This window comes from Ammospiza caudacuta, chromosome 6 (genome assembly GCF_027887145.1).
Source record: "Ammospiza caudacuta isolate bAmmCau1 chromosome 6, bAmmCau1.pri, whole genome shotgun sequence".
Classification (NCBI taxonomy): domain Eukaryota; kingdom Metazoa; phylum Chordata; class Aves; order Passeriformes; family Passerellidae; genus Ammospiza; species Ammospiza caudacuta.
This window is the reverse complement of record NC_080598.1, coordinates 7,658,327-7,672,364: the sequence shown is the minus strand read 5'-3', so window position 1 is coordinate 7,672,364 and position 14,038 is coordinate 7,658,327. Positions and strand designations below refer to the sequence as shown.

Genomic DNA, 14,038 nt, shown 5'->3' with positions numbered 1-14,038 from the left:
CATGAATTATAAGATTTACGAAGTTTCATATTTCAAGACATTATATCTTGTTTAGAATATGACACCATGAATTTTATTGAGCTTAGAGATTTTCCAGTTTTCCTGTAGTGACCTAGCAAACTGTTAGGATGTGACCCTCGAAAGCACAGCTCATTGTATTTAAAAAAACCAAAGCACAAAAAAAAAAAAAAAGCAAACCCCAAAAAACCAATCCCATTTAAATTTTGGTTTTTTCTACTGATTTCTACAGCACTGAGCACACTTTGGTTTACGAGCATTTCATTCTCCCAGTGCACAGCAAAAGCAGGGGCAGCCCAGGCCGACTAACATTGATTAATGCCATCATTTTGGGGTCAGCAGGAACAGGCTCTGCCTGCTAAAACAGTTTGGGACAGTTAGTGATTCCATGGCTTTGTTTTTCTCGCTACAAAGCTTTGGGACACAGAGCCAGCTCTGCATTGGGATTCAGAGCAAAGGAGATCAGTGGTGCTGTGGTGGATTTGACCTTGGCCTGTGGTCTGTTGGAAGCTGGGTTGGTAATTTTGCTGCTGGTTGTCTTCATCGTTTTGTGTCTCCCCTGTCTGCTTGGATTTTGGCAAGGGCCCTGCAAAGTCCTTTGCAGTTGTGTTTGTGGCTAAAATACAAAAAAAAGGGGAATTGTGGAGGAGGTTTTACAGTGACTGCTGTGAGCCAGAGAGAAGTTTGATAAGAGGATTCATGTTTACTCCAAAAGAATTTCCTACCAAGGTCATTGACAAAGAAACCAAGAAAGAAGGATAAATAGAGAAACCTGCAACTGCCTATTCCAATGAGCACTTTGATTGTTTCTTGTGACTGAACTGTAAACTTAGGAGTTTTGTGAGAAAGTATACAATTTGGATTGTTTTTCCATCTGCCCATTGTTTCTCCATCTTCTATTCCACATCAGTGGCTCGTGTATCATCACTCATAACCAGAGGGATTGTTTATTCTTGTTTTTATGCCCTCCTGTTATGGTGGGTGAGCTCAGAGCTCTGCTGTACATGGAACTGGTTTAGGGGTCTGGAGGGTTTGTTTTGTCCCTGTAAAATACAAATGAATCCCAGAAGAAAAGCAGCTTTAAAAAGTTTTTGATTAGTGCTGGAATCATGTTGGTCATACGGGTTTCAGAAGTGGCAGAAATGGAGATTACCTCAGGACTAGTAGGAAAACTCCACTCAATAATTTCTGCATCTATGCCAGAAAAAAAACCAAAGCAACTGCAATTCAAAGTTTCTAGGACAGGGTTTATATTCAATTCTTATAAAACTGCATATTCAGAATAAAAGCTGGGGTTTGTTATCCTTTGACTGGCAGGGGAAAAATGAAAAACTAGAATTGCATAAATACATAAATGATTGTTGTGGTGGTCACTGATAGCGGATTGGGGGGGTAGTTATTGGGAAGCCTTTGGCCAAAAAATAAAACACTGAGCATGCTGCCAACAACATTATAAACTTGTGCGTTTCTCAGGTCTGTAATATTGGCTAAGTATAAAGTTTGCAGGAAGTATAAAGTTTTGCCTCCTCAAAAAGCTGTAGAAATTGTTGGGGTAAATAGCAACTGATATTCACTCCATGTGAGCTCTATTTCCATGTGTAGATCTGCCTGGGTAAGTTGCTAGCAAAGCATGCCGTGGTAAATTCATTTTGCCTCAAAAAAAAAAAGTTCCAGAGAGGTTTCAGTATTTTACAGCAAAGACTTCAGTGACGGCGTGTGGAAGAACCATGCTCTATTAAATTTGGTGTGTTAGGCTGGAAACAGGGGTGTGTATTCTATTCCCACCTGTCCGAGGTGGGGCAGTTCTCTGCTGTTCATGGGGAAGTTTTTTCTTTATCTCTCCCACAGCCAACCCTCCCTCCAGGAGATCTCTGCTGTCCATGGCCACTGAGTGTCCCTGCATGGCTGATCCAATTCCACCATCCCATGGGGAGCTGCTCCACCCAGGGGAGGAGCCAAGCATTCCTACCTGGATCCAATCTGAGCTTTGGGACATTCCTGCCTGGATACAATCTGAGGTTTGGGACATTCCTACCTGGATCCAGTCTGAGCTTTGGGACACCCCAGCAGCCTTTGCCCCCTGCATTCCCAGAGGAGCAGCTTTCTGCTGCCCTGCATGGCCAGAGAGAGCCCAGGCCCATCTCCAGCAGCCCTGGAGCTGCAGAGGAAAACTCCCCCCTTGTGCAGGATCCACAGAACCACAGCTGGCACTGTAAACAAAGTAAACAAATTCACTCTAAACTGGGAGGTTTGGATGTAGGAATTCTTTCAAAAGTCCCCTATGGGGCAACGCACTTAATGACATGATTCCTTTTTAATTATTGTATGGGTTGTAGGACAGGTTCCTGAGAGCAATTTTGCAATGTACCCCAGTGCAATAATGCTTAGGGCTTTCTAACTTAAGAACACTTGATAAATTAATTAATGTTGGAAAGAACTGGATTACAGGAAGGAAAAAAAGTGGGATAAAGATTAAGTGATTGTTCCTCACTCCTTTTTTACATGCTCAAGCACATCAGAGATGAACCCATGAGGAAATTATTCTGTCTCTCCCCTTCTTGACAATCCTGACTGAACACCCCAAAAATGAGTGTGTCTTTTAAAACCCACTGTCCCCAGTGTTGCAGGTTCTCAGTAAGGCACAAAAGAGACCCCAACAAGCTCTTTAAGGCTTCCTCAGCCGTACAAGGGCTGGCTCCTGGGATTTTGCTGGGCTTGTTTTCTAGGGAGACCCCTTTTGTGTCAAGGCAAGCCTGGGGGCTGGACTGGAGCCTTGCTGGTGTCATCTCCTGGGGATGGGATGTGCCTGCAGCTGGAGAGGGAATGAGAAGAACAAACATTACAACAGAGGATCCCTGGGAATGTTCCCAGACCTCAGCATGCTGCTGTGCTGGTAATGCAGTCCCCGCAGTAATGCTTGTGGCAAATCCTCTCTCTTGGAGCATTTTATTTAATTTTATCTTTTCTCAGGATACAGCACTTACATGATTTCCTGTCAAAGCACTGCAGCATTTCACAGTCCCTTGGAGTGTTACTGACAGGCAGCTGTCAAAACCAAATTGAGAGCACTGTAAATGCACTTTACCTCCTACTTGGACTTTTTTTTTTTTTTTTTTTTTTTTAAGAATGATCCTTTTATGCAGCTAGCCAGTTAGCATGTTTATTGGAACTTTTTTTTTTTAAGTGGAAATTCACCAGTTGAAAGTATCAGAGATTCATATGCACTTCTTTGAAGCCACTTGCCATTTTTCTCAACTAAAACATGTTGGATCACTCATCTGACAACAACATGGGGACAAGTCATGCTCAGAAGTGCTTTTGTTTGCTTTTCCCAAAAGGCCATGAATTCCCTCTGTGGTGAGTAACAGTGTGTGACCATCCGACACCACTGCCAAAGTCATGGAGCTGGAGATATAAATGGCAGGGGTGAGCTTTACTTAGAGTTATGAGAAACTGAATTGACATTTTCTTCTAATTTGGGCTAATTTCCTCAAAGGGATTTGAAGACTGTGTTAAAACTTAAACAGAGAATTGAAAAACTGAGGGAGGGTTATTTACGAGGTTTAGTCAATGGGAAGAGAAGCAAATGGGAGGAGAAAAATAAAATTTCCTATTAGAAGCCATCTTCAATTGATGATTCAAAGAAGGAACCCCCATAATGTCAGAGAAAAATGAAAAGGGTTTAGCTTCTGAAAAAGTGCTGCTCAGACTGAGTGGTGGCCTGTCAAAGCATGGTTCCTTCTGGTAGTGGCTACTCCAGAAATGTTTATTTCAATGTCAGCATTCCCTGAACTTGCAAATTTGTTTTGATTCCAAGCCCTAGTTTATTGTAGGGCTGGGATTATTTATTTATTGTAGCACTGGGTGTTGCCTCAGTGCCATTTCACATGGACAAAAGTAAATTGTGAATATGAAACTGCAGTAATTTATTCTTCTTTTTCCTCCCCCTTCCCTATCCCTCCTTCATTAGATCTGAAAGTGAACAGCTGCACAGAAGAGTACATTACTTTCCCCCAATATCTTTTATTTGTGTTAAAGCATAAAAAGCCCGCCCCAAAATAGCTGGAATTCATAAAGGAAGAAACCTTTTTGAAAACATTTTTACCAGCTTTTGTTGGTCTTCTCAGGATGCTGCAGGTGCAATAATCTAATAAGTACTTGACTCCTTAAATTTGTTTGTGTTTACAGAGTTGTTGATAAATGCTGCTCTCACTGGGTTACCTTGCAAGGAGAAGGAAGGGCAAGAGGAGATGATTTTTGTGGTGTTGAGTTTCTGCTGACACTTGACCAAAGAGGAAAGCTTCTGCTTCCTTTATTAAAGTAATTTTTTACAGCACATTGAACTGTTGCAAAAGTCTCCTGCTGTAACATAACCAAGGGCATTATTTCACATGGGCTGCCATGAACACTTTTGTTATGCTCTGGGGTATCCATTTTTCCTCGCTGAAAATTATTTCTACTGAAATCTTCATGTTGCCAAGAGTTTCTTTAAGGTAAGAAATAAGCACTGCCATTTACAAAAGAAATGAGAGTCCATTGGCAGGGCTTTATTCTTGCTCCCAGATGATGGGGTTTAAAGCTGATTTACCAGAATTCCAAATAAAAGAGTGAAAGGAGAAAACACAGCATCAGTCTGCCAGCAGAAACAAAGTGCAACTCAGCAACCCTGTCTCACAATATCCTTCAGGTGTGAGATTTTTGTGGAACAGCTGATTGCATATGTGTCAAACCTAATTCCTTCCATTATGATTTAACTCACAGCGTTTTGTAGTGTTCAGGATGGAAAACACTGCAGTAATGAAGGGGAATTACATTTTCCTGGAAGGCCTGAACAGTTCTATCAAAACCATCAGTAAGCAGAAAAAACAGTGTCTTCCCCCAGAGAATATTCCCCATGCAAGTGTAGGTTTTGGTTGCATTTTTATGAATGGGAACTGATTTCTTATTCCAGATTGTGTGTATGGACTCTATTTGTAATTCCAGAAGGGAATTACACATGGCTTTGTTTCTCCCCCTTTTTCTGTGACTATGATTCTTTATCAGTCTGTTCAAAGGATGACAGACTTGTGGGTGAGTTTTTGTCCCCTTGTTTTTTGAAGCAGTCATCCAGGCTGGAAAAGACCTTTGAGCTCTATAACCTGTCAGAGCACTCCTTATTCCAACAGCAAGGGCACCCAGTGAGGTGGTGGCTGATTGTTTCACTTGCTTTATCATTGAGATGTAGGATCTGAAATAAAAGAAAAAGAGTGTGGGAGCAGAAGAGGCTGGAAAGTGCCTGGTAGGGAACTGCATCACATTTCTGGTGTCAATGATTTTCAATTTTTAATAGTGTGAATCTATCTGGGTTAACGGATTAATAAGGAAAGTAGAAGGATGAATAGGAAACTTCTCTTTAATCCTAAAATTTGATAGCTAAGTATTAAAAATGGTACATGCAAGTTTTCTCAAGTAACTGAAGGCTTTGAACAGTGATTATTCTCTAATGTTATGTTTCAGGGAAATTCTGTGGAGGAGATCTTGCATTACCTCTTTTGATTGGCTTCAATAGCATCAGGCTGAAATTTGTTCCTAATGATGAGGATTATGGAACTAGATTTTCCATTACCTACAAAGCTCTTACACCAGATATTCTTCCTGGTAAGTTTAAGCCAAATAATGTGCAAGATCAAGCAACATGAGCATGAATGATGCTGCTGGATGCAGTAAAGAGGAATCACTATCCACCCCAGATAAGTTTGGATTTGTCCTTTAGGTTAAGGTAAAATAGGATTTCCTGGGTTAAATTTCATCATGACAGATTCTTCTAGAAAATTTAATATTTATGTATCATCTGTGAGAGGTCTGAATGTCCGAACCTTGCAGGAATCACTCACAATCCTAAAGACCCTGCACATCTTTGAATTTTTTCCATATGACTTTCAAAACAAGGTTCACTCTTTCATTTTTAAATTTAAAGCTTACATACCAGCCTTTTGAAGTAGAAGAGAGTGAAGATTGGTCCTATGATGCCATGACTGTGTATGAAGATGTGGGAAAAGAAGAGAAAATTGGTTTGACTTTTGATTTTTTATTTTGGGGATGTTCTATTTATTTTATGACTTTCACTAGCCCTGTTGACCAAGGTAAACTTGCTTGTAGAGTCTGAGGTAATATTATGGTACTAGTTTCAGTACCTTGAAAAATGCTTGCAGGTATTGCTAATTCTTCTCAGCTTAGAGAGGCAAAGCCACATTGAAGTGAACAATTGAGTGTTTAAATTCTGTGTGAAATGCAGTTCTGAATTGGTTCCAGTGAAGAAAATACATAGCACAGTAATTTGGGTCTATAGGAATGATCACACATAAAGCACCCAAGACATCTTCTTTTCAGAGTCTGTTCATCACTCCAGAGCATTATTCATGTAATTTTAAATTTTTTTCCCACTTGGCTTATAGTGAATGAGAGGAAATCCTATCCCAAAAAACTGTTCTCAGCACTTGCTTGAAGCTGGTGCTCAGATTAGGGAAAATCAGATAGCTGGGGTGTTTCATTTGTAAGGAAGTTTGTGGGTGCTGGAACAGACTGTTGTGAAATGATGCCAGAGACTCCTTGTTCTGATGAGGAAACTTCTGAACAGGCTGCCAGGAACAGGTCAGCCCTTCAGCCTCAGCCTGCCTATCTCTTGGTCATGGTTGCTTTTTACCTTCCTGTCTGGAATACACAGAAAAAATTGTGCACCCACTGTTGAAAGAGAGAAGGGTTAAAAAGCACCTGTTAATTATTTAGTGAGCCTTTGCTTCCTCATTTTTAGTTGAGTCTTGTGGATTTGCCCTACCAGCATGTGCTCCAAGCTTCCTCCACTGTGATGCTGGTTGTCTTCCACCCTGATGAGACAGAGACCTTTGCAGGATTCAGAGCTACAGTCTCCTTTGTTCATCTAACAGGGAACAGAAAACTAAATAGAAACTTGGGAAAATGCCTCCTTGGGGCAGCACAAAGGCCTCTTCAGTGGACTGGATATTCAGAATTATTTTGCTCTAGGAGATTCTCATCTAACAAATTATTTCAGTGAAAAAAAAAGGATTGTGAACCTCTTCAGGTATTAAACAAAGACCTAATGAATGGTGAAGACAAACAATGAATCTGGCTAAAAGCTGGAAGTTGTGTTTGTGGCACATTTTAAATAGCACTTTAATGCTGTAATAGCACACATCCCTACAAGAGAAATCTGCTTCTTCTACAAAAATAAATAAGGAAATAAAAGTTATTCTATAATACAAATATTACTCAAGACATCCTGCTAACACACTGACCACCCTCATTTGCTAGATTCAAATATTTTGAATTCAACTAAAGACTAAGATTTTGAAAATATGAATGTTACTAAAGAAGAAATAAAGGTTATAACAGGTAAGACAACCTCAGTTATGCTTCCTTCATGGGAATAGAGAGTACCTTTTGGACTATAAATTCTCAAAATACCTAATGGTTGCAGTTGGGCCAGACTTTTTTAGGAAGATATTTTGAGGAAATAAAAATATGCACAGTGACATTTACATGCTTTGACTTTAGCAGAACCTAATTTTTCTTGTTTCCCTCAGATTGCTAAGTGATGTACAGCTATTCAATAACATTTCAGCTTTTATGTCAGTTTATACCTACTTCCCTTGGTGAAAACAATTGCAAAGACTACAGAGTAATTGAAAATAACAATCAGCATTTTAGAGCTGCCCTTTCCCCCTCTAGTAGTCTATAGAAAACTGGATGAGTCCCTGTTCATTGTAGGTTTGAGGCTAAAACTTCTGAAGGTAAATGCTAGCTTTCATCTTGGTGAAGCTCTGTTTTTGCTAGGATCATCTCCTCGTGGTGGTCTAAACATTTGGATCCTATTAAATGAGAGAAATTGGAAGATTTAGTAAAAAAGGCAGCTTGAAACACTGTGGGGTTGCCCTTAACTGGAATGTTCTTTACTTCTCCCAGTGTTAACCCAACCTCTAAAGACTCCTTGGAACATCAGTGCTTTCTGTTTCAGAGGATGCTTGTGGAATGCCTTCAAATCAGCACAGGTTCCTCTTCAGGAGGAAAACTGGAGGTGAAGAAGCTGTGCCCTCCTCGTGGCCTTTGCACACTTTACAATTTGCAGCCCAGTGTGCAAACTGCAGATGAGCACATCTGTGGAGGAGCAGTCCTTGCCCAAGGATGGGCTGTCACAGCTGCTCGCTTTTTCAAAATAGTTTTTAATGTAAATGCGATTCCCAAATCCCCCGTGATGAAGCAATCCAGCAGCCTGATCCTAATCTGCATTTACACAACAGCTTTTGTGTGCCTGTCAGCACAGATCTGTGCCTTCACTGAGTTCCAGAGCTCAGAATTCCAGAGGATGTGAATGAGAGGTGCATTGTCTCTGTGCTCACTGGTCACTGTCACCAAGACAGAAAGATTAGGGCACAAGTTGCCACTTGGCTCGCACTGGATAAATGTTTTTTCCAAGGCTCTCCTCCTACCCTTGCTGGATAGAATTTTCTGCATGTTCCCTGTTCCATGTCACAGATGCAAAATCTTGACTTGTTAATATCAGAAAGCTGGTGGTTTCTGGAGCTGCTTTTAAATGTGTTCCCTTCTTAAGGCATCTTGGAAATTTATAAAACCAAAGTTACTTAAAGCCTCACACTCCCAAGTCTTTCAGAAAATGTCAATGTCTTTGGTTTCCTAGAAAAGGTCCATCAAGCAGAATTTTATACACTCAAACTTTAACTCTGACACTGCAGCCCTGCTGCAACTGGCTGAGCTCTTGGAATTCACCCCCTGTGTGAATTGGAATTCACCCCCATCCAGGGAGGAGGTGCTGGAGCCCTCGAGGATGTGTGTGGTCACAGGGTGGGGTCACCTGAAGCAGGTATGCAGTCTTTGCTGCTTGGGCATGTTGTGGCTGTGTTTTAAATACCACATTCTGTGCTGGAACAGTCCTTTTGTCTATATGTTAGCTTTTGGAGAACAGACATGTTAAAAAGTTTTCACTCTCTAGCTCAGTTTTATGAAGATCCTCTAGCAGAAATATGGGCTTTGGAGGGAAATACTCAGTTGCCAGGCTGTCCATTCAAATTTTAGATTTGTTCAACAGAAATAAATGGCTGCACATATCCCGATCTAGACAACAACAACAACAACAAAAAAAACTTTCCAGGAAAAACCAACAGGGCGAAAAAGGAGGGAGAAAGAAATCTGAAATGAAGAAAACCATAAGGGGAAAAAAGTGAAACCCACTTACACTAGAAATATTTTTCTGCTTGAACAACAGATGTTGGAGTGATATGGCATGTTAATCCTGCTTTCAGTTCATTAAAAAAAGTACTGAATTTCTTTATTTTTCAACCTGTAGCTCAAGGCAATTACTTCTCATATACTGCAGGGGAAATTTAGAGCTGGTCTTTAATACTGCATTATTTTAAACTACTTTGTAATATAAAGGTGTGTATTTATAAATACACACATATGAGGATGTGATTCTTATTTTCTTGTGTTTCTCTCAAGAAACATGAATTCCTTCTCTATCTGCCGTAGAACGTTAGATTTCATTTTACGTATGTTTCCCACTCCGGATACAATTTTCCAGGTACTTTGTCTAAAAGTTAATATTATTGATATTTTTTGCTTCCAGGAATTTTTTTTTTCTTTTGTAACTATGTCAGCAACCAAAGAACACATTTGTACAGGCTAATGGACAGCACAGCTGTATCTATTGCAAAATAGATATATGGGTGGGAGGAGAGAAATCAGGTAATTTAGATTGAGACCATTTGACAAGGAGAGGGGTAAAGCTTCCTTCTGGAACCACTAATTCATGCCTCTACTGGATGATGGCTTTTAACTCAAGACAGAGAAAAGGGGAAAAAACTGCAGCAGCTGGAAGTCCCCATCCTGGGGCCTGACATATTACATAAACCTTCCCAGGAAAGTGACCCTGGGCATGATCTGTGCAGGATTCCCTCTGCAGGAAGGCAAGGACCAAGTTAGCCCTGGGCCAGGTGAGTTCCAGAAAGGGAAGCGTAAAACCTCCCGAAACTGTTTTCTTGCAAACAGGCTGTGGTGATTTACAGTGAAAGACTCCTTAGCAGTCAAATATTAATTACCCATATTGCAAAAAGAGTTACTTCCCTTCAACAAAGGTTGTACCTTTCTTTGTCTTTTAAAAATGGAAAACCCCAAGCACGTTAGCAGCTGGGATCTCTCCTTGCTGAACTGAGATTTTAAAAACAGCAGGAGTGATGGTGGCTCAGGACAAGGTTCCTTTGTCCTTGTGCAGGGTTGTAAAAAATATGTATTTTATGACTGGCTTTTTGCAAATATTAAAATGAATATTATAGATGTTATGTTAGACAGTTATGCTGTATTGATTATCTTAAGTAGTGTGTTAAATATAGTTTTAGGTTATAACAAAATGTTAAAATAGAAATTATTCTGTGCAAGATACATTTTTTTAAAGAGAGGACTCGCACTGAGATAGCAGCCACAGGACACCTGAATCTTTAAGAAAAAAGAATTTATTGCTCCCTTATCAGAAGAAATGAACTTCTTCCTGCTTTGCTCAGCCCTGAAGATGCCATCAGGATTCAGAAGCTGACACTGCCCAGACAGAATCCTGTGTTTGAATGGAATTTATGCATCATGCATGAGGTGTATGAATATGCAGCAGGCTGTTGCTGTTAAGGGTTAATCCTCTGTTAATGTGGGTCCCTTTTCTGGGCTTATTTTGCCCAGAAAAAGGTATCTGGCCTGTCCCTAACTCTTTGTTTCTATTGTCTCATATTGTCCTAATCCAAATTGTCCAAATTATTATTACTCTAATTATATTGCTATTTTTATAACCATTTTCTTGTTTTTATTAAACTTTAAAAATTTTAAAAACAAGTGATTGGCATTTTTCACGGGGTGATTGTGGAGGCCCATTAGCTTGTCCTTCAGGAGACAACTCGGGGTTTTACACTCTCCATGGAATCACTGGCTGGGGCTTGGCATGTGGAAGGAAGAACTACCCAGGAGAATACACCAATGTTTTTTTTTGACTGGGTCAAGAAGAATATTAATAGTAGTGGTATGTATGAAAAAAAAAAAAAAACAACAAAAACAACCATTAAATGAATCCTTTAGCTATTGTTAGATGATTAATTTGAGGTCTTTTCCAGGGTGTCATTTTTATATTTGGGTGTCCAGCACTCCCTGAGATCTTGGCTGTTTAAAATATCCCCAGCTGAATGCCCAAAAAAGAAACAAACTTAAATCAGCAGTAACTTCTGAAAATAATATTTCTTCCAGTTGTATTATTGTTATTATCCCACTCTCTAATGCATTTCATGTGTGGATGAATGTTTTCCCTGCTGTGGCTTTGCAGCTTCATTTCTCAGGGTTGGGAGGAAGCAGAGGAGCAGGAACTGACACGTGGTGGCAGCTGAGTCCACTTTGACAAGTTTATAGCCTGTCTTCATTGATGGTCTTTGCAGAGTTTACCCTGTTTTATTCTGTTTTTTTCAGAGCTCCTCATTTTCATTGTGTGACTGCAAAAAGAACAGCTCTGATGGATCCCATTGTAAAACATTCCCAAAGCACAAATATCATTAAAAACAAAATTTGGTGGGAGCATGCAGGTTTCTTGGACTGATGAACAGATCCCAGAGTAGCTGATACTTACTCTGGGGAATTTACTGCTGATTTACCTGAACTGAGACTCTGGCTTTTCACATGTGTGTTGGAGCAGTCACGAGTTACCTGCAGCCTTCTGACACTCTGTTAATCCATTTTCAAAAGGAAAAGAGGGAAAATGAGCCACATGAGCCAAGCATGTTCTTGAATGTAGTGCTGGAGACTCGAAAAATACTGCAGCATATTTTTAAGACAGTTTCTGGTTTTACAAATTGTTTGGTGTTTAAACAAAAGTGTTTGAAAAGACAGGTGTTACAGGCCAAGGGAGCACACAAGAACTGATAGCTATCCTAATTAATCTATGCATTAACTTGTAACTAGCAGTTTAATTAATGTCCAAAAGGCTGCTTATGCAGAAATCTGTGGTGACAGGCTCCAATTAGCTTTGCAGACCCTTCTGCTCTCAGCTGTAGTGTTTAAAACTAGATTAGTAGGATAGTACACCAGGTAGCAAAAGAATAATCCTTCTTTGACTCAATGGTCCAGATAATAACTAGATATCTCACTTGGTTTTTGTTGATATTAGTGGGAAAACTAATATTGTTGATATTTAGAGAGTTTTTCCCATACAAGCATTTGATACCAGCAAACATCCCTTTTTTATTTTATTAGTTTTGAACTTTAGTTCTTTAGGTTTTTTAAACTTTCAGTTTTATTCTGTAGCTGGGAAAACAATAATCTCACTGATTTTATTCTCCAATGAATAAGGTAAACATATTTCTCCACTTTCTTCTCTTCACCGTAAAGTTTGAGGCAAAAGCCCACAAAATCTTGAGCATGAGGTTTTTTGTGAAGCTATGAAAATACTTAACAGTGGAAGGATTATGGGGAAATTGAGATTCAGTGACTCAGATTAACCGCTGTGTTACATTATTGATAGAGTATGTGTGCTCTATCTTTGCTAAGCTCTCTGAAAAGATCTTTAGAGAGAAATAGAGGGAAAATATCCTTTGTAAATTTTTATCATAGAAGCCTGTTAATGTTTGGTTGTGGTGGAAATTGCCATTAGCTGACTGTATCAGTTTATGCTGGGAGCAGATGTGGATTATCTCTTGGCTGCTGTTCTGTTTTGCATGACAGGAACACAGTGACTTTCATCTGTTTATTAATTTAAGACAAGGATTTCAAGTGGATGTGTTCAGAATAGAAAAAATTGTGTGGGAAGAACTACAGGTGATGTCAGCTGTGATGATATTGAATGCAGCAATAAATTGGTACCTCTTATGAAAATTCTTATCTTAAATTCTATCTTAAAATGTCTGCTTTTGATTCGATTGTTATGGCACTAACTTTTTGCTTGGCGGCTTGTTGTTGGCCTTTTGTGTTTTTCCTAGTAAAAAAAAAAACCCAAACATTACTTTCAACAGGGTTCATATTTCTTTCCTGATCCTTGTCCCACTGTGGGTCTGCCCAAGAGAACAAAAAAAACCCCATTCTCATTGGATCTTCCCTGTATTCTTTTATCCTCACTTTACTTCCCTTGCACTTTTCCAGAAGTGGCACGAGGGCAGGTTTATTTCTCATTTAGGAATCCATTAATTGCCACGTGTTGGGTGCACAGAAATGCTGCTATTTCTTCATCTGAACTGACCAGCTCGACTTTGTTGCCCTCTGTGAAAAACGCCAATCACTTGTTTTTAAAATTTTAAAAGTTTAATAGTAATAAAATGCTTATAAAAATAGTAATACAATTAGAGTAATAACAATTTGGACAAATTGAATTAGGACAATACCAGACAATAAATACAAAGAGTTTTGGACATACGGGTACCTTTTTCTGGGCAGCATGAGCCCGAAAAAGGACCCACGTCAACAGAGGATTAACCCTTAAAAACAATAACCTGTTGCATATTCATACACCTCATACATGATGCATAAATTCCATTCAAACACAGGATTCTGTCTGGTCTTCATCAACTTCCTCTGAATCCTAACAAGCACCTTCAAGGCGGGCGGGAAGAAGTTCATTTCTTCTGATAAAGGAGCAATAAATTCTCTTTCTCTGAGAGATTCAGGTGTCCTGTGGCTTCTATCTCACTGCAAGTCCTCTCTTTAGAAAAAAGTATCTTACTTAACATAGTTTCTATTTTAACATTATGTTATAACCTAAAACTATATTTAACACAGTACTTAAGAGCCTTAATACAGCATTACTTTCTACGACAACACATATAATATTCATTTTAATATTTGCGAAAAGCCAATCATAAAACACATGCATTTTTCACACCCTCCTTTTCTATTTCTTGGTAGAAAGAACTGTGAAGCACTGGAAGGGGCTGCCCGCGGGGTCCCTGTCCCCGCAGGTGTTTAAGGAAAGGCCAGACATGGCACTCAGTGCCAC

The 14,038-nt window shown here is 39.6% G+C and overlaps 1 protein-coding gene across 1 annotated transcript; it reads left to right on the top strand.

Moving 5' to 3' along the window:
- Positions 1-1,127: 1,127 nt before the first annotated feature.
- On the top strand, positions 1,128-11,549 carry OVCH2 (ovochymase 2). The gene is given in 20 exon segments (XM_058806739.1): positions 1,128-1,181; positions 1,621-1,630; positions 2,745-2,806; positions 2,808-2,911; positions 3,203-3,222; positions 4,780-4,870; positions 4,970-5,088; positions 5,515-5,687; positions 5,975-6,068; positions 6,809-6,837; positions 6,839-6,939; positions 7,325-7,407; positions 8,030-8,133; positions 8,135-8,239; positions 8,711-8,879; positions 9,872-9,917; positions 9,919-10,012; positions 10,926-11,050; positions 11,052-11,089; positions 11,527-11,549. Coding segments are annotated over 20 exon segments (1,644 nt in total).
- Positions 11,550-14,038: the final 2,489 nt, after the last annotated feature.